The 26,652-nt window shown below is 33.0% G+C and overlaps 1 protein-coding gene across 1 annotated transcript; it reads left to right on the forward strand.

The window, feature by feature from the left end:
* Positions 1-6,207: 6,207 nt before the first annotated feature.
* LOC140440864 (uncharacterized) lies at positions 6,208-16,488 on the forward strand. The gene is made up of 2 exons (XM_072531228.1): positions 6,208-6,434; positions 15,690-16,488. The coding sequence occupies exons 1-2, from the start codon at positions 6,213-6,215 to the stop codon at positions 16,353-16,355; spliced, it is 888 nt and encodes a 295-aa protein (XP_072387329.1). The 5' UTR covers positions 6,208-6,212; the 3' UTR covers positions 16,356-16,488.
* Positions 16,489-26,652: the final 10,164 nt, after the last annotated feature.

The following is a 26,652-nucleotide window of genomic DNA, read 5'->3' on the forward strand; positions in this document are numbered from 1 at the left end:
TATTCCGAGGCCACTATTCGCAAGCGATTAAAATGTGGTATGATTCAAATGTGTTTTTTCTAATGATATGGAAATCCAGCTAGCAGAACACCTAAAGCAACTTAATATAGGGTTTTATGGATTGACAGGAAAATACGTTAAGCAGTTTGAATACGCTGTCATGAATAGTATTGAAGATCCTTTCAATTTAACTAAGAAAGCTGCAGGTGACAAGTGTGTTAGGAACGTTTGTCTACGATAGAAATTAATACTTCGACAACCCCAAAAATGTTTCATAGGGAGGATAATGGGTTTTAATAAACCTCAAATTGATAGCTTTTTTGACAACCTTAAATGCTTAAATGAAAATTTTAATTTTCCTTCCAACCGTATTTATAACATAGACGAAACTGGGATAAAAGCAATGTCCAATAAACTGCCAAAAGTTATCAAAAATAGAGGAAAGTGCATTACGAGATCAGGAAATCACTGCAGTTTGTTGTTTTAACGCTAGCGGAGAATACATAGCACTAGCATTAATTTTTTAATAATCGAGGAAAAGGATACGCGAAGATCTCCACAAAGAAGCTTCAAGTGGAACTTTAAAATTAGTTTCAGAATCATGGTTCATAAATGCAGACTTGTTTTTTCAGTGGATTCAACATTTTCAGCAAGCAGTGAGACCTAATCAATAAACACATTTTGCTTCTTTTTGATAATCATATTTCACATCGTACAATACAAGTCACTAATTTTTGCAAAATCATATTCATCTTGTGACTATTCCACCCCATACAAGTCACAGACTTCAACCGCTTGATAAAGGGGATAAAGGGTTTTTTTTTGCCTTTTAAGTCGACTTATAGTCAATTTTGAGACAGCTCAAACGCTCTTAAATCGACCGGAATGTTTCAGTTCAACCCATTAATATTTTCAGAAGAAGACTTTGCTTCTTTTATGGTAAGTGATAGACCATACACCTAAAAGCAATCTGAACAAGAAATATTGACGGTGGACGCAGCAGAATCTGCCTCAAAGAAAGAAAACGGAAAGGAGATAGAATCTGTTAATATATGGGACGAAGTTTGTGGAAGTAATAAAAAATTCTTTGATGGTGAATTAGAAGTGGTAGATTGTGAAATTTCCTTAGATATTAATAATGAAAAAACAATAGTAGCTCAGTTAAAATTGGATCTTTTGAACACACCAGTTTTTATCAGTATGGATATGGTTGAAATATTAGAAGTCCCTGATTCAACAATGATAGTAATTAAAAAAGATGGCCCGGAAGACAATCAAGTTAAACAAGTTCCGGCAATATCAACTAACTTTTCTATTGACAACGTTGAGCCATCGACTTTCATTCGGTCTTCATCTGAAATTAAGCCACTACCAAAAATGGAATCTTCTGAAGTTCGAAAAAAAAAAGAGCTCAAAAATCAGAAATTTTAACCAGTACGCCCTTTAAGCTCACTCTAGAGATGTTAGAGGCAGTAGCTCAAAGAAAAAAATCTAACAAAAAAAAGGCTATTAAAAGGCAAATAGACAGAAACAGAAAAGAAAATGAAAATCAGAACACTGTAGTGGAAAGTTTGAATCCTAAAAAGTTAAAAAGAAAGGTATTTTCGAAAACGGAATCTGCTAAAATAAGTATTGAGGATAAAGAAAATAAATCGAAATTGAATCAAATGTTAGAGAAAGACATATTTTGTCCTGCATGTAATGAACAGTTTGTGGAACCACCAAATAAAGACTGGATCCAGTGCTTTCAACGTAAAGCCTGGTGGCATAAAGCGTGCACATATTATTCAATTGGTCAGTTCTGTTATGATTTCTGTAATAATTAAAGATTCTAAATTTTATATTTTTACTTTATTTGCATTATGAATAAACTTGTATGTAAAAGATATGTCATTTTTTTATTGATTTTTAACGTTTCTTGCTCTATTGTGCTTTTAAAAGGTATGCGTAGTCTTAGGAAACCTACTGCGTACTGTTAAGAAGATTTATCCCAAGAGTACGCATGTGCACCATTTGAATATTATGGAATTTTAATTATTGAATATTATTGAACTTAATAGTTAAAAAGTATTGACCTCTTTCTATCTAATATACTACATATTTCAGCCATTACTTGTTTTATAATTAAAACATAACCATTTGTTTTATATTGGAAAAAATATGTTACGTGCGTACTCTTGGGCCACTTTACCCGATACCCAAACAAATTTACCAACATGTCACAGCAAGTGTCAAAATGCCGTACACAAAAAAAGATAAATTCAGCACACAATAAGGAGTGAGAAAAGGAGACGAAATATTGCCAAAATTGTTTACTACACTATTTGAATATGCATGTAAGATAGCAAATCTGAATGAAAATGACACAAATGTACACGGAGAAAGAGTCGACCAATTAAGACTTGCTAGTGGCAGCGTTGTTATATATAATTATATAGTTAGTGCTAGATTTAGGATTTAGGATATCTAAACATAGCTACCTTGGTTATAATATATGTAAAGGAAACATAATCAAACCAGTGAGATTTCACCCCGTGTGGGTTCGGCTTGGTTTTGAAAAAAAAAAGAGTAGGTTCCCAAATAGGATTTAGCTATTTTTTTATGAGTGCGTATTACCAGTGCTTACTTAGGGTGCAGAAACTCTTTTGGTGCAGAACACTGATGAAGAAAGTAGTACACAAAATTTGATTAATCCAAAGAGCAATGGAATGACATAGACTGGGTATTTCAATAAGAGATCGAATCTCCAAGAAAGAAATACACCAAAGAACAAAAGTAACGGATACTTTATGTCAACAAATTACAACTCTGGAGGGAACTGTGCCGGATACTAGGTAGGGTTGCCAAATGACCAATGGAAAAAACTCATCATCGAGTAGAGACCAAAACAGAATACTTTCAGGAGTGTAGGTCATCGGTAACATATATCTTCTTCTTCTTCTTCTTAACATGCCATACACCAAAGTGCGTAGGCGACTATCTCATTACTAGAATTCTGTTCTTGACGGCGTGACACAGCTCGCCTGTATTGTGTATTCCTGTCCATTCTTTAATATTCCTTAACCAGGATAATTGTTTGCGGCCGGCTCCTCTCCTACCTTCGATCTTCCCTTGTAGGATTAACCATGGTATTTCATATTTTGCTCCTCTCAATATGTGCCCAAGGTAACCAATCTTGTGTTTTTTAATTAATTCAAAGAGTTCTCTTACCACGCCGGCTCTCTTAAGGACGTTATCGTTTCGAACTCTATCCACCCAAGGTATGCGCATCATTCTTCTCAATGACCACATTTCAAATACTTCTAGTTTGTTGATAGATGTTTTTTTCAAAGTCCACGTTTCCATGCCATAAAGCAAGATGGACCATATGTAGCACTTGACCATTCTGTAGCGTATTTCGAAATTTAGGTTTTGATTACATAGGAGCGGTCTGAATTTCACAAAAGCTTGTCTTGCCATTTGTATTCGGGTTTTTATCTCTTGTTGTGGATCCGATTGGTCATTGATTGTGGTGCCAAGGTATTTAAAAGTTTTCACGCGTTTTATGCTATTGTCACCTATGCTTATTATCGGGTTTTCTGGAGGGTTTCTGCTAATGACCATATATTTCGTTTTCAAAATATTGATTTTGAGGCCATATTTTTTACCTATGCTATTCACCCTATCAAGTAATAACTGCTGATCTTCCAAATTATCAGTTATAATCACTGTGTCGTCCGCATAGCGTAGGTTGCTAATTGGTATGCCGTTCACCTTAATGCCTAATGCCGTGTCTTCTAATGCTTCCGCAAATATATTTTCAGCATATAAATTAAAAAGCATCGGAGAGAGTATGCAGCCTTGGCGGACACCTTTCCGGATTTCAAAGTCATCCGTATATTGGTCTTGATCAATCCTCACCTTTGCCATTTGGTTCCAGTATAGATTCTAAATAATTCTGATCTCCTTCTGGTCAATGTTGGCCCTATGTAGTAGTTCCATCATGATATCATGTTTAACATTGTCTAACATACATTGTTTAACAATGTACATATATACACGAACATTATTTCTTTTGTAAAAATTGATAAAACTCTACCCACCCCATCTAACTGCAGCACTATATCAGGAGTATCGTCCCAAAGTAATCGAGGACGTCCTCTAACAAGATGGTCGGACGACATCAAGCGAATCCAGCACAACTACTGGATTTAAGGTGATCACGACTGAAAGCATTTGAATTATTTTTACGGGAGCCCTATGTTCAGCAGTACACTCAAAACGGCTACTGATAACGATGATGATGTATATCCCTTTGGTTGAAATAACTATTTAAAATTTTTAAGTTTTACTGTTAATTTAATTTAATTTAATTAACAGTAAAACTTAAAAAATTTTACGTAAGTTAATTTAAAAAAATTAACTTATGTGATCAATCAGTGTCTAAATGGACACCCAGTACCAGAACAATGGAGAACGGCATACATGTCCTCAATACACAAAAAGGGGGACAAAAGGAATTGTAATAATTATAGAGGCATATCGGTAACCAGCACCCTGAGCAGACTGTATCGACGAATTTTGAGAAATATGATCAAGGAGGAATATAAGCACAATGAAGAGGAAGAACAAAGCGGGTTCCATGCAGGAAGATCGTGCACCGATAACGTATTTTGTCTTAAACAAATAATAAAAAAAAGATCGGCTAAGAATCTAGAAACTCATATTACTTTTGTAGACCTGCAAAAAGCATATGATAACATTCCCTTAACAAAACTGTGGACAACGTTGAAAAGATCTAACATCAACCACACATTGATAAATGCTGTACAAGAACTATATAGAGACTCAAAGGCACAGATAAAAACAGGAAAATATCTAAATGAAGAATTCCTGGTTACAAAAGGCTTGCGACAGGGATGCTGTATCTCACCAACCTTATTCAAGATATATGTTGCATCGGCATTGGAAAGATGGAAAAGAAAGGTGCATAGGATGGGTATAGAGCTTAACAATGAATGTATATATACTCTCCAGTTTGCTGATGACCAGGTAGTGCTAGCGACCGACAGGGAAGACATGCAGTACATGCTTAGAAAACTGATAGAAGAATATAACGACTGGGGAATGAATGTCAATACAACAAAAACCAAATATCTTTGTATTGGAAACGAGTCAGATAACATAGACCTCGAAAACGGACAACATATTTCCTGCTGTCAGAGCTATGACTACTTAGGTGTTGCCTTTGACAATACAGGAACTGATACACGGGAAATAGAAAAACGAATTACTCAAGCAAAGAAAGTCTTAGGATGTCTCAATAGTATACTGTGGAGTGAAGAGATAACGAAAGGAAGGAAATTTAATATATATGAGACCATGATTAAAACTACCCTTCTTTATGGCGCTGAAACATGGAGAATTAGTGAAAAGAACAAAAAGCGAATAGAAGCAGTAGAGATGGATGCAATGAGAAGATCTTTAGGTATTTCCAGACGAGACCGAATCAGAAATGATGCAATAAAACAACGTATGGGAATAGAAGGAAATATAACTCAAGATATATAGAAGAAACAATTAAGGTGGTATGGGCATGTTCAACGGATGCCAGCATCAAGACTCCCCAAAAAAGTAATAGAATGGCAACCGATAGGTCGACGGAAAAGAGGAAGACCCAGATTAGAATGGCAACACGGCGTAAACAAGTCAATGAGCGAAAGAAATTTAACAACAAACGACTGCGAAGATAGGAAGAGATGGTGTTTAGGTATCGGACAACGTCGAAAGACGTTCTAAACCGATGTATATATAAGTTTTACTGTTGATAAATCTCCACAAGTTTTCTTTCGTTGTCATTTACTACTCTTCTATATTTTCACATTAGACTATTTTCGTACATGAGCAAGATATATAAATAAATTTATTTTTTATTTTGGTAATTATATTGTAACAGCGAGTTCGTATATGAGAGTGAAAACGTTAATTTTTTTAATTTCCTTAATATAATTACCTATTTACATGCCGTAAAATTAACTTATTAAATTAAACGTAATCATATTTATTCTTTCACTAACAAAATTTCTTCAAACAAAAACTTTTTAAACGTGTCATACTGTATATTAGCATCTAGAAACTTTTTCAGTTCACAAAGCGTGAAATTTTAAAATAAGATGACACTAATATTCGTCCAACTATACACTCTTTCCGTTGGAAGTGTTTCTAAGTGAAACATGTTACAGTTTATCGTCTTCGCCTTTTTGAATCTACTTTGTGAGTTTTCATTAGGACAAGATTTAACCCATATAGAAGATATCAAAGTTTTGAGTGAGTTGCCACTAGATCGGTTGTTAACAATTCAAAGAGGTTTTAAAAAGGAAGATATTATTATAGAGAGAAATAATACTGAAGAACAACTGGAAGGAAGAGAGTTCCCACATGCGTTAGCTTTGCAGGTAAGAATTTTTTTTAAAGGATATAAACTAAGTACGTATAAGCATTGTGTTAAAATTCGGGATTATAAATATAAATAGAAAGGCCTTGACAAGGGGGCACGTGACACGTGAAAGTAAGAGACTTATTTCTGAAAATCATTCGATTGGAAATCTGGAATTTTGCAATTTTGCATAACTGTAGTTAATATACACGTTTAAAATAATTACAGTTCACTACGACAATATTCTTGTTACATTTTCTACAAGTAAGTAATAATTCAAATTCATCTCATTCGAGTAATTAAGAGACATTACATACACTAGATACATAAATAATTTATGTTCACGTAACTAAGCAAACAACAATAAAAAAACACGACTAAAAGCAATAATAACTGAGTCATTTAAAAAGTTTACTATAAGTCCTTTATATAGTCCTTTTCCATCATATTGATAGCACATTATGTATGCAAATCCTCAACAGGTCAAAAAACCATAGGCGTCGCCCTATACTTGTTTTGAAATAAATAAAAAAAATTAGAATTTTAAGATGCCGTCAATAATTCATTATCTTTTAAAAAATCTTCTGTAAAATAAGTGTCCACTAATCTCACTATACCTTTTTTGTGCGTAAAAAACGTCGGTATATATGCCACACGATTATTGTTAATTATACACGGGAGATTAACTAGAGAATTCAATGTTTCACGAAATAAATTAATGTAAACAGTAATTTAAAGGCGATTATTGTTTTCTATACAAGTTATCGCCTGATACAAAAAGAATACCTTCTTTGAACGATTACCTGGAATTACTGATAAGGCTTCACTAATGATAGTTTAAGTAGTTTTTATGCCACATTACAGCTTATGCCAATAATATAAATTAGAAATTGTTTGCATCTTCCATTTAGTTTGTAGATGTACATTGTTCATGTCTTACATACCTACGTTTTTGGTGTCGATATTTTGTTATTTGCATTTAAAAATGACGTCGACAACAGGTTTTATCCCGGTTAAGTGTAGTTTTAAAGGTGCCTTCAGTCTAAGAGAGAAAAATATAATATTAAATGTACACGATGCACTTGTACATCAACGCCCTTTAAGTAATGTTCGTGAAATCGTTAACATGTGTTCAAATATGACAGGGGTTGGAGAAGCAACAATTTATAGATTCCTAAAAGAAAGAAAAGGAGGAACTGTTTCATCTCCCAACAAGAGTGGAGGGAGTAAACCCTTGAAAATTGAAGAAATGCATAAAAACATGATAAGACACAGCGTCCACTCATTTTTTTTAACAAAGAATTTCCAACATTGGACAAAATCCAAACATTAATTAGAGAAAACGAAGAGTTACCAATCATAAGCAACAAGAAATTATGGGGACTATTGAGAGAGATGGGATTTCGTTGGCAAAAGAATAGAAGAAAATCCGTTTTAGTTGAAAAAGATTACATTGTATGTTGGAGACGAGATTATCTAAGAACTATTAAAAAGTACCGAGAAGAAGGGAAAACAATTTTTTATTTGGACGAGACTTGGCTAAATGAAGGTCATACTGTACCATATCTATGGGTTAATACAAATGTGAAAAGTTCCCGTCAGGCATTCGTCGAAGGTGTATCTACTGGAATAAACAATATTCCCGTTGGAAAAGGACGCAGACTCATAATAACCCATATTGGAAACGAATACGGTTTTGCCAATGGTGGATTATTAAGTTTTGCCTCAAAATCAACCAAAGATTACCACGAGGAAATGACTGCTGGCGTTTTTGAAGAATATTTTGAGCAAATGTTGGATTTAATTCCAAAAAATTCTGTCATAGTCATGGATAATGCTAGATTCAAGACTAGCAGAAAAATTGCCAACAACGGCATGGAAAAAAGGAGAGATAATCGAATGGTTGGGTAAACACGCAATTGAGTACAAGGAGAATTCGACAAAAAAGGAATTATTACCTATTGTAAGGCAACATAAAGCAGCTTATAAAAAATATATAATTGATATAATGGCATTAAACCGTGATGTAATTATTTTACGTTTACCCCCATACCACTGTGATCTGAATCCGATAGAAAATATATGGTCTCAAGTAAAGGGTGAAGTCGGACGCAACAACAAAACTTTTAAATTAGAAGACTTACAACAATTATTAGAACATTGCTTATCAAAAGTAACTCCAGAAAATTGGAAAAATGCTGTTAGTCATGCTCACAAGGAAGAAAATAAAATGTGGAATTTGGATAATATGACTGATGCAATACTGGAACCGGTAATAATTAACATTGGAGTTGAAGATTCCTTAGATTCTGAAGAAAGCAGTGAATCTGAAATGGAATTTGATTAAAATAATATTCATTTTTTTACAAATCGGCCCCTGTTACGGCCACAAATTATTTTATATATAACCAATAAAATAAACATCTTACATTTCTTGCAAATTCATTAGTACCTGTTAATCTCCATCACTACGGCACTGGCAACTTTATTTAGGGATAAGTAACCCTCAAAACTATTGTATTCTATTCTGCTTCAACCTTTATACCTGGTGGTCATACTCAATTTAAAATTGTTTTCCTATATACTTCTGTAAACTTGTTGACAAATATCTATTTTTCATTGAGTCACCCGTATCAACAGTTTAGGGATTTGCATACATAATGTGCTATCAATATGATGGAAATGGACTATACTTATATACTTATTATACTTATAGTCCAAGCGATATCTGTTCTGAAACACCCTCAGTTGGGTGAATCGTATGTGATCCTAGTTTTTTTGTTTTAATTGCTTTGAATTATTATTAGAAATGATAATTTAACTATGCATACACTTCAAACGGTGGGCTAAATTTATGAAAAAAAAAACGAGAAAAATTCGATGTTTTGTCTCCTTTTTGTTGCTATATCTCGGCAGATATATATTTTAGAAAAAATTCTTACCGGCAAGAAAATTTTAGAATTAAATTTCATATACGACAAAATTGATTGCAAATTGAAAAAATAATAATTATTATTTCAAAATTAGCGAATACAATTTAAAAAGGGTCAAAAATTAAGAGCCACATAGAACTTTCAAAATCCACTTGCATAGACTAAGTACGGAATAGACTAAGTACTAAATACTAGACTTTTATATTTTAAGTATTTTCACTAGAAAATACTTAACATATAAAAAACACTACAAAATTTTAGTACAAAAAATCCAGTAGTCTTTGCAGAGTAGTCTTTTTAAATTTATGCATAGCCAACAAAAAAAGTTTTAAATACATGAAAGTTTTTTTAATTATAAAATAGTATTTAAGCGTCAAATAAACGTCGAATTCTTAAAATCATTTGAATAGAAGAACCTATGGAATTTTTTAAACACATGTACAATTTTTAAGCTAATAAACAAATAGAATAACTTATTCAATTTTTAATAACCATTTTTTTTTCGAAACTGACGTCGAAAGTTCAGCAAAAGACGCGTAATTTAAGAAAGAAAATATTAAAATTAGTCAATTAGTTCCGAAGTTATGATCGAACAAAGTTGACCGGCGTTTGCAACAATAGTACGAAAGTTTCAGATCTGTTTTTGAAAGAAATACCTTTGTTGTGCCAAGTACCTGATAGATACAAATTCTCACCTTTTTTCGTTTGTGCAACCTGGTTAAAATGTTGACGTAAAACAACAGAAAACTACGAGACGCAGTGGTAGGGATAGTAATTTCATCTCAAAAATAAAATCACGAGTTCAAAATAGCGCCAAAATTTCAATTATCTCATCTTGTGATCTGTTTTTTTAAACTGGGGTCCTGTGAGTTAAAACATTCAAATATTATACTTTAAAAAGCCTAGTTATAATTATTTATTCTCCATGTTTTTACTTATAAATGAATATTCACTTGCAAAATTACTCATTTTTCCTTTTTTTTTCGTTCGTTAAGGTTACAATATCAATGTTAATAATAGTATTTTTTTATTAATTATCCAAATTTATTCACATGTAAAAATTAATTTTATAAGTAAATAAATTTTATAAAAAATTAATTTAATAAATCTGGACTTATTATTTGTCAAGTTATTTTTGATGATAACTTTGTAACTAATTGACCAATCTTAATGTTTTTTCTCTTCAAATACGCCTCTTTTGCTGTACTTTGGACATAACAAAAAAAGTTAATTGAAAATTGGAAAAGTAATTGTATTTGTTTATTAGCTTAAAATTTGTACAGTTGTTTAAAAAAATGCATAGGTTCTCCTATTTAACTGATTTCAATGGTTTGACATCTATTTGAAAGCTTTAATGCACATTTATACGCAAAAAAAACTTATGCAAAAAAAGTATTTGAAACTTTTTTTATTGGTTCTGCTTAAGTTCGAAAATTAATAATTTTTTCAAAAATTTAGATTGAAAAATTATTTTTCAAAGACTGCTTAATTAATTTTAAAGATTTTTTGGGTAAACTTTAAAAGTTCTATGAGGCTCCTAAATACCTGAAAACATTATTGAAAAAAAACATTGATTATTGACCCTTTTAGATTGTTTTTGCTAATTTTGCAATAATTATTATTGTATTTTCAATTTGCAATCGATTTTGTCTTATAAGAAATTTGTTTGTTAAACTTTTTCATTGTTACAATTTTTTTCTAAAATGTAGGTATAGCTGCAAAGATATAGCAACGAAAAGAAAAAAAAACATTAAATTTTTCACAAATTCTTTATTATCAACTTTACCGCCTGGTCTATTAGTTAACAATGCCAAAAGTATTAACTGTAACCTACTAGTTAACAGTTGCTAACTTACTATACTAACTTACAACAATTAAACGAAAATTAATTTATTACTTTGAAAAAGTTATAAAATATAGTCATCACTAGAAGTCTTCTTCTTCTTATAGAACCCTTTTGAAGGTTGGCGATCGAAATGACAATTGTAGTCTAGGTCAAGGACTGATTTAAAAAATGTTTTTTTATGTTTTCATGAAATAGGCCAGGAACTGAACGTGAAATACGACCATGCCTTGTAATTTTCCGTGTCACCACCAAATTGCGTGAAAATTTGGATATAAGTTCTACTTACCCTCCACTTTACTTTTGGACTTGTGCCGTTGGTTGCTTTTTTATTTTTTGAGAAAAAAACTACCCCTATTAGAAAAAAATCGTATAATTATAAATTAGAGCGGGTAATTAATTCAGATCATCTTTTAATGAAGTGATTAATTGTCAGTTAACATTAAACAACATAATTTAAGATTTTATAACAGTTTAATCCCTAAGGAAAATCAAACCCTAGAAATTAAAAGAAGAACACAAATATCATGGGCTGCTTTTGATAAGTTGAGCTTCATTTTAAAAGACAGACAAATCCCAATACACTTAAACCGAAAAACCTATGACACTTGTATACTACCAGTTGCAACTTATGGATTGTAAACTATGGCAATAACAAGAAAAATGGCAGAACAATCAAGAGTAACTCAACGCGCCATGTTAAATATAAACCTCAGAGACAAAATTCCTAACACCGAAATAGGTCGAAGAACTAAAGTAACCGACATCATGGAAAAATAGCGACATTGAGACGGCAACGGGTAGCACATGTAGCAAGACAAGACACCAACAGATGGTCTCATAAAGTGACATTCTGGAGACCTCGAGAAACAAAAAGAAGTATGGGAAGTCCCAAAAAGAGATGGACAGACGATATAACAGCTGTAGCTGAAAAGCAGTGAATGAGAATTGTAAAAGATAGAAAAGCGTGGAAGCAATTGGAGGAGGCCTATGTCCAATAATGGATAAATGAAGGCTGAAGAAGAAGATATTATTATCGGACAAAATTGCGCAGTCAGTCATAGACTTCATCCCTCTAAATGATAGAGTAGCAATGTTGAGAATTAAGAACAACCCATAGAAACCTAAATGTTATTCAGGTCTATGTTCCAAAAAGTGACAAATCAGAGGAAGAAATTGAAAACTTTTATAACAATATCGATAAAATAATGCGACTGACAAAAAAGCTGTGGATGACTTTAACGCCAATATTGGTCGTGGTGCCGAAGGAGACACTATAGGACCCACACGGTCTCGGTACCAGAAACAATAGGGGAGATAGACTGGTACAATTCTACGTAGAGAACAACCTATTAGTAGCCAACACCTTCTTCAAACAACATCCTAGAAGGCTATACATTTGGAAATCACGTGCAGACAAAAAAGATAAAATTGTTGGAAATCAAATTGACTTCATTTTGCTCGATAACAAATTCAAGAAGTACATAAAATCTACTAATACAAATCCTGGAGCTGATATTAATAGCAATCACAATCAAGTTATAATGGATTTTAGACTAAAAAGGTTTGTTAAAGTTAAAAGGGAAAAAATGTCAAGCAAAATAGACATCTCACAACTGAAGAACCCTGAAAAGAAAAATGAAATAAGCAATAAGGTTAAGAAAGAAACATAAAACTCTAGAGAACTTGGTACATACAGACGTTGAAGTAACATTGACTGCTCTAAAAACGAAATAACAAAGATACTAGAATACGACATCGGGTTTACGAAAAACAACAGAACACGAGAATGGATAACTCAAGAGATCGTGGACCTCATGGACGTAAGACGAAAACAAAAACAAACCCAATTGAATACAAACGAGTCAATAAAATCATTAGAAAAAAGTGCAGAGAAGCTAAAGAAAACTGGATGTCAACCAAATACCTAGAAATTCAACAACTTCAGGAAGGATACGACACCTTTAATGTCCATAAAAAAGTTAAAAAAATGACAGGTAGACACATAAAAGACAAGAAACAATATTAAGAAATAATAATAACGAGATAATTATAGTTACAGAAGACAAACTGGAGAGATGGAAAGTATACATTTAGACACTTTTTGACGATGATAGACCTTGTTTCCCACCATCCACGGATGATCGATTAAATGAAAAAGGTCAAAAAATAACAAAATAAAGTTATTTATGCACTTAAAGCTCAGAAGAACGCAAAAGCCACCGGTCCAGAGAATATCAATGTCGAAATACTTAAATTAATTGCAAACAATGAAAGTAAAAGCCTCAGCTTAATAACAGCAGTATTCAATAAGATATATGACACAGGTAAAATACCATCACACTGGCTAAAACCACCAGAAAAAGCCAATGCCTCAAACTGCGATGACTATTGAATATTAAGCATACTGTCTCATGTCCTTAAAACTTTTCTCAGAGTCATTCATACACGACTTTACAAGAAGTTTGAGTTTCAAATAAGTGATACTCGATTCAGATTTTGAAATGGATTGGGAATACGAGAAGCTCTTTTTGCCTTAAATGTGTTAACATAACGATGCAGAGACACCGATGCAGAGAGATGCAGATCATCTTTTGATGGTTAACTGCGTTAACCATCAAAAGATGATCGAAATTCTAAGAACAACTGGAATTGACGAACAAGACTTGCGAATTATCTCAGAACTATATTGGCACCAAATGGCAATTGGCAACAATTGAATTAGAGCACACAACATCCGAAGATATACGAACCCGACGAGGAGTACGACAAGGTTGCATCTTATCACCACTATTATTTAATCTGTATTCGGAATCTATATTCAAAAAGTTAAAGAAATGACAGGTAGACACAGAAAGAGACAAGAAACAATATTAAGAAATAATAATGAGATAATTATAGGTACAGAAGGCAAACAAGAGATGAAAAGAATTCAGAAAAGCATTAGACGAGGTACAAGGTCGAATCAAGATTAACGGAACCAGCATAGACAACATCAGGAACGCTGATGATACCGTCCTAATAGCAAGCAACGCACAAGAACTAAAAAATATAATAAATGCGGTAGTTCGTCATAGCGAAATGTTCGCTTTACATCTAAATGTTTCCAAAACTAAATTTTAGTCTTTTCAAAGATACCAACAAAGGGACAAACAATATAACAGATAACTTCCATAAAATATTTGGAAGCAAATATCAACAGCCTTCTTCTTCTTGTAGTCCCTTCTCCTATCGGCGGTTGGCTATCATCACAGCTATCCGTACCTTATTGGCGGCTGCTCTAAAAAGATCTACTGAGCTGCAACTATACCACTCTCTTAGGTTTCTCAGCCAGGAAATTCTTTGTCTTCATATGGATCTTTTACCCTTGATTTTACCTTGCATTATGAGCCTTAATATCTCATATTTGGCACCTCTGGTAATATGGCCTAAATATTCCAGCTTTCTTGTTTTGATGTGCTTTATGACCTCGCAATCCTTTTGTAGCCTTCCTAACACTTCTGTATTTGTAACTCGTTGGGTCCATAGTATTTTCAAAATCCTTCTGTAGCACCACATCTCAAATGATTCCAACTTCTTTATGTTATCCACTTTTAGTGTCCAGCTTTCCATTCCATACAACAAAGTCGAGACCACGTAGCATCTTAAGGCTCTTATCCTCAGATCCAGAGGAAGGTCTCGATTGACAAACATTGTTTTCATCTTTATAAATGCTTGTCTTGCAATTTCAACGCGTGTCCTTAGTTCTCTACCTTGGTCATTGTTTTCATTTACCCAGGTTCCCAGATATTTGTAGTTATTCACTCTTTCTACTTGTTTTCACTCGATATCTAGCCTTCCTACTGTATGTTGCTTAGAAATAATCATGAACTTGGTTTTCTTAACGTTCATTTGTAGTCCAGCGTTGCAATGCACTGATCCAGCGTCTCTAGTGATGATCTAAAAGATGAAGCAAGTTTATTGTGAATGTGTCAGCTATATAAAACTATATTCAACCACATTGAAACAAGAAGACTGGGTACAGTGCGTGCATTGCAATTCTTGGTTTCATGAAACCTGCTCAAAATATGGTAATTTATGTGATATATGCGGAAAAGTATTGACAAAAAAACGTGGCAAATAAAGGTTATGATCGAGCCATATCACACTTATTGTCCGAGTCATCTCACCTTGACACATCGGGTGAGCTGGCCTTTGACGGTTTTTGTATTTTAATGTTTACGGTTTTTATCTCTAAGTATTTGGCTTAACCAACTCTGTACACTTTCTTCTTAATGGTATTTTAATACTAATGTATAAATATTTCAGAATGTAGACTTTTTTGTGCTAAGATTCAAACAAAAAAATGTGATTCATCTCTCCCGGACTTACCCTACAAGTATCATTTTTAACTCATTCCAAGTTTATGTAAGATACTTAATATGCACATTTGATAATTCTTCTGTAGATCTATATAAATATTTTATAAACAATGTACATTGATTGTGTTTTATTGCAGGGAAAACCTAAGTCTAGAGACCGTGGTGGTTATGGAGGAGGCGGAGGGAGTGGTGGACACTCGCAACCATCATACTACTACGAAGAATACTACGAAAAGGAGAACAAAAGCAATAAAATTCAAAGTATTTTCCAACTTTCTGTGACGTCATTAGCTTTCCTAGCTTTTGGAGGCTACCTCTTATGCCTACTTATTCACGCCATCAAGGCAAAACAAAATACTACTACTACTAACACCGTTGTAACCCAAGCTTTAGCGACCTTTTTGGCTAATAGGATCAAAAAAACTAAAAATCAGAATAGATTTAGGAAGCGGAAGAAAAATTTAAAGATACCTGCAAGGCCTAATGTTGTAGTTAAAATCCATGGGCCGACGAGAAACTTAAAATTACAAAAAAAGCCCAATAATAACAACAAAAATAATGTGAACAGAACTTTGAACGCAGCTGCAAATGTTCATAAACTACCCACTTATGTTAGCAATAAATACGTGTATAAACACATTAATAATAGAAGAAGTCAACGTAGGTCTAAACGGGAAATAATCGGTAGTGTAGGAGGGTATATTGTGTATGATGACATGTACTATGGTTTACTGCAGTTATCGGAAGCTTATACTAAATATCACACGATTGACTATATTCGATATAACAATACCATGGCTTGATTAATAGTTGCCAGATTGCCAGTAGTTGCCAGATCGAAAAAATGTAATACCAATGAATAATATTTTAATTTCAAAGCATGCAATTAATAGCATACTAAACTTTTCCAACTTTTCAAAATTTTTCAATGTTCTACTTCAGCTTTTTTCTTTTTAGGTGCACTGTTCCATAATTTTTTCGTCACCCCTTTCTGTCCATCGTGACTTCTTTATTTAAACTTGTCTTTTTCAAGTCTTTTACTATACAGTCCTTAAATATTTTCTTCATTTTTACTCTATCTACCTCTATTTCCCTCAACTTCGAACAGTGTTCGAAGTTGTCCCACAATTACCATTTCTTTGTCTGACGTAACAAAACCATTGCAGTTTTTGTTGTTGAACCTTTTTTGAGACTGTAGTGACTCTGGCTCTTTCCCTAATCAAGTAGTTCTTGATCTTGTCCCTTCTAGTCTTACCAAATATTCACCGTAATATTTTTATTTCAGTTACCTCCATTTTAATTTCCTGAACCCTTTTTACAGATCACACTTCACTGCCGTACACCAACGCAGGCCTCACTGCATTCTTGTATATCTTTCCTTTCAACTCTTCCTCGATTTGGTCACAGAGTACCATGCTTATTGGCTTATAGTTAAACCAAACAGCCTGCATCCTGTAGGAAATTTGTCGATCTAGTGTCCCATTTTTCACTACGTGGAAACCAAGGTATTTAAATTCTCCTACTTGTTCTATTTTTTCCCATCCACTTATGTTACTCCTGACCATATATTTTTCGTTTTCGACCTTCTAACCTTAAGTCCTCCCTCTTAAATAGCCCTTCTTCAATGTTTTAAAATTTCTGTGCTCTCTTCCACTAACTCGATATCATCCGCAAAGAGCATTGACCAAGGGGCTCTCTTACCTTCTTAGTCAGCACATCCATAACAAGATTTTTTAATATTTTCTAGTCTCTTAAGTTTACTAGGACAGTGAAATCTGATGATAAAGAATCCTGTATATGGCATATATATATATATATATATATATATATATATATATATATATATATATATATATATATATATATATATATATATATATATATATATATATATATATATACGTATGGAAATTATCTGCATATTTGCAGATTGCAGTCTAACATGGATAACGCAAAATCATTGTCTTGACGGAAAATTGGTTCACGACCATGTGATTACGTGTTATACGCGATTTACTGTACTATTTAAAATTTGTAATGAACTGTTTATATTCTCTTTTTGTTACATTTTATAATTGTAAATTATATTGATAATAAAAATGTCATTTTTAAGAAGAGGCTAAAGTATCATTTTCTAGAAAGAACCAAGCCAAAACATTTGAGAGTCTAGTTTAATTAAGATTTTCATCGACTCAGTAAGTTAAAACTACATGGATTTTTATTATTAATTTTACGAAAAAAGTTATTGTTATAACCTTTTTCGTAATACAAGGTTGAAAAAAAAAAAGTATAAAAGTTTTAAAAAAGTTTTCAGAACGTTTTGGGACCTATCAGATCATCATCAGTGACGATGGTCAATCAATGTACAAATCGTCAGTACAATTCCAATCTAAGATTAGAATCTATTCTAAATTAGAATTGTATCGATATTATATCTTAAATTATTATATTTTATTAAAAATAACTCATACAGTTAACATCAGAGTGAAGCTGGTATGTGGAATCTTAATATCTAATATAAATTTAAAGCACACATATACATTTATATTCTAGTTTATTCTTATTCTATCTTAATTGACTAACTATTTATTAAGTAGTCTGTACTACTCAAATAATAATTATTGTTTGTCTTGTCAAATACAGATTTGTTTATATACACCATGTATTTTAGCCTTAGTTTCTTGAGGGCCTGAAGATGTAAAAGTTTGTAAACAGCGAAACCGGTAGCCCGTTCTCTTTTAACTTTAATAAAAACCTCTAACGGATTGTGAGTAAAAGACGTGTTTCCCTAACATTCTCAGAGTAAAGTAGGTTCACGTAAATAATAACATAACAATTATTAATAAAATCATCAATCAACAAATCATCAATAAAATTAAATTAAATCTCCAGCAAACATAAAAATAGGTACACTATAATGTCTATATTGTTCTGACGCTATTTTCTTGGGGCATCTTAAAGTAATTTCTATTTTAATTATTTATTTAATTTTAATTACCACAATTTTCAATTATAGTCTATAAAGTTAATCATTTCTAAAAGAGCGTAAACTGTTTCTCAATACTCTTAAATGTTAAAAACGACACAATATTGAATAAAAGAAAGCAAACGGTTCTGGTCGACGATCAAAAAGCAAGAGAGAGATTCTTCTAAAGAGTATCTCCATCACGCTGTGAAGGTGAAAGTCGCTTATTAGTTGAACTTGGTTGTGGTTTCCCAGCATTTGGGTCTTACTACGGCATCTGTTATGCATTCGATGGGATTGCTATTAATATTAGAAATATTTCAAATATTTTAAGTCGCGAAATTGCAACATTATATTGTTTCATTATTTGTTCTTCGTTATATTATCTGTTTATAATATTCTTTCTATTCTCCTGTAGTGCCACATCTCAAAAAAATGTTATTTTTTGAGATGTATGTGTATTTGCTATCGATCATAGCAAATACAATATTGTTAATATCCTCTTGGAATATATCTGCTTATTTTGCTACATCAGAAGATCAAGTTGCTACATCAGCAAGAATGAAACGCGTTATCAATATTACCCCAATGTGAAGTAATTCTTTCTTAAACCATGTCGCATATATGCTTAAGATCCGAGAATTGTGCTGGTCATGATAATACATCGATTGACTTATTGGGCATCTAGTTTGTCACAATGCATGTAACATATTATGGACGGGCATTATTATACATATAGTGAAAATGTTGTTTTCGTCGAAAATTCGCCAACAAATGTACGAAAGAGGAATCGATGAATACTACTGAGCTGTTAGAAAGCGATTTTGAAAACTGAGATTCTGCCTTTCGTTAATATTTCTCACAATACCAGTTTTTTATGAGAATTAGGTCGAATAGAGAGGTACGCCCTTCTCAAATCTTGGATAAGAGCACTAACATCAGCAGAAATAGGAAACTATAAATAAATATATATATATATATATATATATATATATATATATATATATATATGTATTCATCCTCCATTAAAGACGTCTCATATATGAATCCGTAAGACACATTATCAGTTCATCTAAAATGAGTTAAATGGGCATACGTCCATAGAGCACGCATTGTAAAAAACAAAAAAATATCGAAAGAATGGAAACTAGCAAACTAATTCTACTATTCAAAAAAAAAGGTAAAAAACTACAGAGGTACAAACTTGTTAAATACTACCCTAAAACTTACACAACTAAAATTTTACAAGAATTAATAAATGAGAGGATAATAGGGTTTTCGTACTGGAAGATCGTGTACAGATGCAATATTTATCATAAAGCAAATTACTGAGAAATCACTAGAGTATAATCCACCAGCATTTCTGTATATCATTGCTTTAAGAAAGCATTTGACAGAGTAAAACATAAATATGTAGTCCATCTTCTGTAAAATAGAGAAGTGTTCCTAGATATCATTAAAAAATATTGAAAACATCTACCAAAACAACAAAATGGAAGTCAGAATAGAGAGACAACTTACAGAACCTACAGTCATAGTCATCGAAGTAAGACAGGAGACTCATTGAGCACTATACTCTTTAATTTACCCCTGGATGAAGTCATCAAAAGTGACAACAAAGGAAGAGGATACAAAATGGGAAAAAAGAAGTAAGAATACTCTGTTACGTAGACGAGGTGGTATTGCTAACCCAAGATGAAAATAGTCTGCTATTCACAATGTTAGGTTACAGATTTAACATAAGATCAAGAGAATTTAATATGACAATCTCAACTCAGAAAACTTAAACAATAGTAATCAGCAAAGAACCAATTAGATTTAAATTGGAAATTGATGGTAATATCATTGCACAAGTAATGGAAATAAAATGCCTTGGAGTTACACTGTCCAGCTATGGAGACCTGAACAAAGAAGTGAGGGATCAGGTTCACAATGCAAATAGATTGTCAGGATGCCTTAATGTCACAACATAGCCAAACCGACATTATAACATTGAGATGAAGTAAACAATTTATAAAGCCAGTGTAAGATCAGTAATGACATATGCATCAGAAACGAGACCGTACACAGTCACGATAGAAAGGCTACTTGAAACGCCAGAGATGAGGAAACTGATAAGAATTACAGGAAATACGCTGAGAGATCGAAAGAGGAATGAAGACATTAAAGAAAAATGTAACGTACATTGTAATATAATTGTGTTATAATAAATTATAAAAAAATTGGATAGGTAACCTCATAAGCAGAAATGGGGAGACACATGTGGTCAAAAGTAGTACCGGACAACCGCGCAAAAGATGGAGTGACTACTGAGGTTCCAGCCCCCAGCGAACAAGTAGAATTTCTTATAAAGAGACAGAAGAAGAAGACCATTATTTTACCATCTCAGTGTGCCTAAGCACACATTTGCATATAGCCACAACTCTATCTTTACCAATGGGAATCTGGATAAAATCCAAATCTGGATTAAACTGTAACCCAATCATATCCATCTCAGTTTTGAAATTGTTGACAGCACTCAAATCTCACAGTGCGATTTTCTCTGGATATGGGTGAGCCTTAAGAACAGGTTAATGCAGATAATTTCTTACAGTTTCTCGTCCTGTGTTTCTATAAGGCGGTAATCAATTCAGGTTCTGATTATACTAATCAATTCATTGTAGGTTAAAACCAAAAATTAATCTTGAGCTGAAATTGTATGCCATCTACATCTAGGCAGTTATTTGGCAGACATCCCAGTTTCACGAAATCGTTGTTATAACAGACATGTGCACTGAGTGATACGTCATTTTGCCACATGAGAGCTTGAAGAAAGCCTACAGCTCGTTCAAAATTAAATGATGATTGTTCTATGGTAGCATAAAGAATTTTTGCTATACTTACTGCTATGTAGAACGAATGAATTCGCAACTAACGTATGGTCGTAAATTTTTGGGAAAATTTTCAAAAGCATATAACTCTGACCACAATAATCTTATATTTTTATTGAATTATTCAACAATTTAACTTAACTATCCTTATTATAAATCAAAATTCAAATGACAGATAAGGGACCATTATTTTCGATTTGCCTAATAATTCCCCTCACTCGTTACATCATCCTTTGGACGACCTCGGCGTCAATTTCTTTAATTTTTGTATATATGAGGCGTCTTAACTGTTCCTGATTGTGTGCTTCCCATCCGTTATTATAGACTTTCCGACTTAATATTGCCCAGAACTCTTCAATTGGACGAGTCTGAGGTAGGTTGGGGGGATTTTCTGCTTTCGGTACAAAGGTAATGTTGTTAGTTTCGTACCAGTCCCTTGTGATCCTTGCGTAATGACATGAAGCAAGATCTGGCCAAAAGACTATTTGATCATTTGCATGATGTGTGTTCACAAACTGAAGCAATTTAGAGAGACATCTTTGAATATAAATATTTGCGTTTAAGGCTTCGCCTCGAACAACACCAATGTAGGGCTGTGAGATAAAGCCAGCCTCAGAAATTGCACACCATACCAAAATTTTGTCCTCAAATTTTTTCTTACTTTTGAATTTTATTTCATCAGGTACATTTTCGTAATCGTTCGTGTAAAACCCATCGTTACCCTTCATCTCAGATTTGGACAAAGTAAAATTTTTTCATCGTCCATCACGATCAACTTTTTGACGAAATGCACTCGCCTTAACGCGCGGCAACATCTCGGAATTCTCTCTAATTGACCCTCTGTGTATTTTGGAGCTTTCCTTCTTTTCCGGTAGATAATATTGTTACTCGATAGGGTCCTGTATACTGTAGTCTTTCCAACATGAAATCTTCTGTTCAGTTTTCGCTGTGAGACCCCAATTTTGTTCTTAGCTGCTTCAATCAGTCTTACCTCCCTTATATGGTTCAAAATCCGCGGTCGGCCACTTTTACGCACGTTAACACATGGTATCCCTTCTTCACATTCTCTCACTGTGCGATAAATTGTCGATTTGCTTATGTTTTGATCTCGATAAATATTAACAATATCTCGTTTCGACATTCGCCCAACCATATTATAAACACCTCGACGAATATCAATTTTATAAGACATTTTGCAGAGCACAAATAAAATATTCTGCTTCGTTTATTAAATGTCAATAACTGATGACATTTCAATTCCATTGCCTTCTTTGTTAAATGCATTTTGCTTCTCAATCAGACCAGGTGAAATTTTTCCCAAAACTTTAGGACCATACGTTACTAGATTATTTGTTCAAGTTTAGAAACACTAGTTCTTTCCATTCTTTTCAAAATTCTCATTTTAAGGATTTTAAATAAACTAACAGAAATTTACAGCAAATTATAATTTAAACAATGATTAAAATTAGTTTTTATTAGTTTTATATTATATAAAAAATAATATCTTTAGACTTTACCTATATATGCACAAATCTACAACGTTTTTAGAGGGAAAGAAACAATAAAAATTACCATTTTGTAATAATTTTTATAAACTTCTCTCTCTCTCTCTCTCTCTCGCAATATCACAGTAGCTACTAACATAATTCTTTTCGAATTTCTGGCTCCATCGACAATTCATAAATAGTAATAACAAATATTCAAATTACAAAAAATAAAACATTCTCCGAAATCCCTCCAACATCGCATCGATATCACGCCGAGCCTTTTGGCTGGCATCTTGGTCTTGCTGTTAGTTGTGGTGGCCACTGACGAGATAAACGAATTACAGAGTTTAGAATCAACACCGTAATATATTAAAGCTAATAAAAAAAGAGTCCCAATAAAAGATCCTTTGCGAGTCCTCATAAAAATAATCTTTCTGTCAAGATAATTTTTCAAGCGGTTATTAATGTGCTTGATATAACTTTTATCAATATTATTCAATAAACATACTACGGAATTTTACACTGCTCAAGAAAATCTACCATAAAATAATGGTAAAACCGTGTTTAAAATAAGTTTTGAAAAATGGAAAACATTCAATTACAATGATATTTAGCAGTATGTAAAAGATATAGATTTTAAGAAATGAGTAAAATAGACTGACAATTTCAAAGCAAGATTAAATACTAAACCCTTATTTATTTACTTGGATGTTGTGTTAGATCAGATAACATGGAAACTTCAAAGAGATATATTTGGTATTTGATGTAAAATATGGTGCAATAAAGAAATAGTAAAAGAGTTTTAATATGAAATATATAATAGATGAAATAATTTTAAAAAGTAATGGTTTTATGTATCCTGAATTGGTACTAAAGGGAAATGTGAAAATAGCGAGAAAATGCGTCCAGTGGACCTATGATAGAATGATTAAAATGTTATAAAGCTAATTTCCAATAAGGGAACAATAACATTGAACATAAGCTAAGTTTGAGTCCAATAACCCAGCCGAACAGCAATTTTAATACCTTTCTTACAAGTCGTCAGCAATTGATTTTACATAAATATGTGTAAATTTATTTACACGGGTAATTAAAATTATAGTTAATGAAGTAGTGTTAATAATTTGTTGCTAGTCTATTTACTCCAGATATGCTCTCCTTCAAGCCATCCTGCAAGGAAAAATATTTGGAAAACGAGGTCCAGGAAGAAGAAGAACATCTTGGTTAAAGAACCTTAGACTCTGGTTCAATACAACATCTGTGCAGCTTTTCCGCGCTGCTGCAGATAAGATAAAGATTGCCATGGTGATCGCCAACATTCGTAACGGCTAAAGCACATCAAGAAGAAGAAGAATATACCCAGAAAGAACTTTTTTAAAGTGTCTATGGGAACGGCAAGTCTTAAGTGGCAGAGTCAGTATGATGGTGGTAACAACACAAAATTTAATTAAAATTCGACTCAGAATTTTGCGGACTGTTGTCCGCAAACTAATCCGTAATAATATTTGAAATAACACACGGCCCAATGTAAATAAAATCAAAATATTATTGCTAAAAAACCGAACACACGTTGTTTGTGCCTTAACATGTGGAATAAATTGTAGAATTAATGAAACATTAAAAATTGAAACTATTCATGCATTGAAGATTGGAACAAGAATCAATTAAATACATAGACAATCTCGATTTAAATAAAACTGTATAGCATTTACCGCCATCTATTGAAAAGTTAAAACTCAAAAGTAAATACAACTAATAATTTACAATTATTAAAAATAATAAGAGTCATTTATCGATATAAAAACTATCCTATTTTTTAGGTTGGACCAAACTTTTTCAGAAATTTTTGTATATAAAGGTATGCTTATAAAGAAAACGGAAACCAAATCAAATGAGAAAAGTAACCAGTACCGAAAATTAATTAATTATTTATGCATAATCTATTTCTCTTTACTTATAACTCTATCAAACATTGCTTTTAAAAAAGATCTTTATAATTTTACTAACTTTATTTTAAAGCTGCTTAACCATTTTTTCACCATGCAAATCCCAACAATTTTTGCAACCACATGTTTGGATGAGTAATCATGCCGAAGATGAAAGAAATTGAGAAAGAAAGTAATTTCTATATCTATATACGATTGCAAGACTTATTGGGAATAAAATCAATCTTAGTTCAGAATTATGCAGATCAACAAAATAAAAATTTGTTTAAGATAGATTTAGGCAACCTTCGTCAAATCGCAAGCAAAAACTTGATTAATAATTATGACCTTAACTTTCTTCAGGTTCATTTCTAATCCGTGCTGAATGCTACCTTTATTTGCTCTGTTTACTAAATAATATTCTAGTATATCTAGACTGTCGATCGGATTAGCCAAGCGGGCTGGGCGGCTGGCTTCTCCTTCGCTTCAATGCGAGAGATGTCAGTTCAATCCCCGGCTCGGTGTACAGAAAACAAAAAGGCTAACGCAGCAGTTTAAAATTCTAAAATGAATCTGCGGCTTAGTCTAGAATATGCTGGTATCTGATCGGCCTATGGTGGAGCAGTACGGCAAGAGATAAGGGCTTGCGGCTAGGTGATACTCCTCCATAGATCCCTACCGGAAGGGCGTCGAACGCTTAAATACCGGGTATATATACTAGACTGTTAGCTTACTGATATAGATCAAGACCTCGCAATTCTTCCTTGTAGGTAGCAGTAGGTATAACGGAAACAAAAGCATAGGAGGCACGCGGTGAAGATGCAACGGTAGCTGAGTCCTTCAAAACCTCAAACTCGTGCCGCAACCACATATCTGACTCGCTTCTTTTATCGTATATATGAAACTGAGATACTACCTTAAGATCAACTTAAGAAGCATAAGAAAAGAAAATGTTATAATCACATAACAATACACCGGATGAGTTACGCTGCAGAAATTTTGATGAGGGTAATCTTTGACCGTATTTATAACAAATATGACAAATATCTAAGCCGCTCACGATATGGTTTCAGAAAAGGTACGGGAAAAAAACTTGCAATCCTATGACTAACGTTAATCACTGAGAGATATTTGAAAGTGAAAAGAAACCTTTATACTTGCTTGGTTGATTACCAAAAAGCGTTTATTCGAATCAAATATCAAAAATTAATAGAAATTCTTCAACATGTGGGTTTGAATGGACGTGATATTACTATCATTTATAATACGTATTGGAATCAAAGAGGCTGAATTCGAACAAACAATGATATAATTGGTAAATATTGAACGAGGGTATGTTCTGCGCCCAATTCATCAAAACCTCGTATATTGGGTATATAGTACCTTATAGTATTATCTCGCCACAAGGAATACGACTTCTTCTTTGTCAACCATTTTCCATCCACTCCTGAATGTAGGTCCCTCCCAATTGCTTCCATCTTTCTCTATCTTGCGCCAATCTAATCCACTGTTTGCCTGCCACTGTTCTTATGTCATCTACCCATCTTTTTTGAGGTCTTCTCATGCTTCTTGTTGTCATCCTTGGTCTCCATTCTAGAATTCTCAGGAATACGACAACTACAACTAATTATTGTGGAAAAAATTAAAGGAAAACATGGTACCTATATCAAGAAAGGGGAAATCGTGACTCAAGATTAAAAAAAAACTAAACCAAAACTGGAGGAAACGCTCTTATAAACCTAGCCCACAATGGACAAGATTTTGCCATATTGGTGACCAAGTTCAATAGACAAGGTAGATAGAAGGAGGAGACGAAGATTCAAAGGGATTTAATTGGATATGAATTAATATGT

Source organism: Diabrotica undecimpunctata, chromosome 1 (genome assembly GCF_040954645.1).
Source record: "Diabrotica undecimpunctata isolate CICGRU chromosome 1, icDiaUnde3, whole genome shotgun sequence".
In the NCBI taxonomy this organism is placed as follows: domain Eukaryota; kingdom Metazoa; phylum Arthropoda; class Insecta; order Coleoptera; family Chrysomelidae; genus Diabrotica; species Diabrotica undecimpunctata.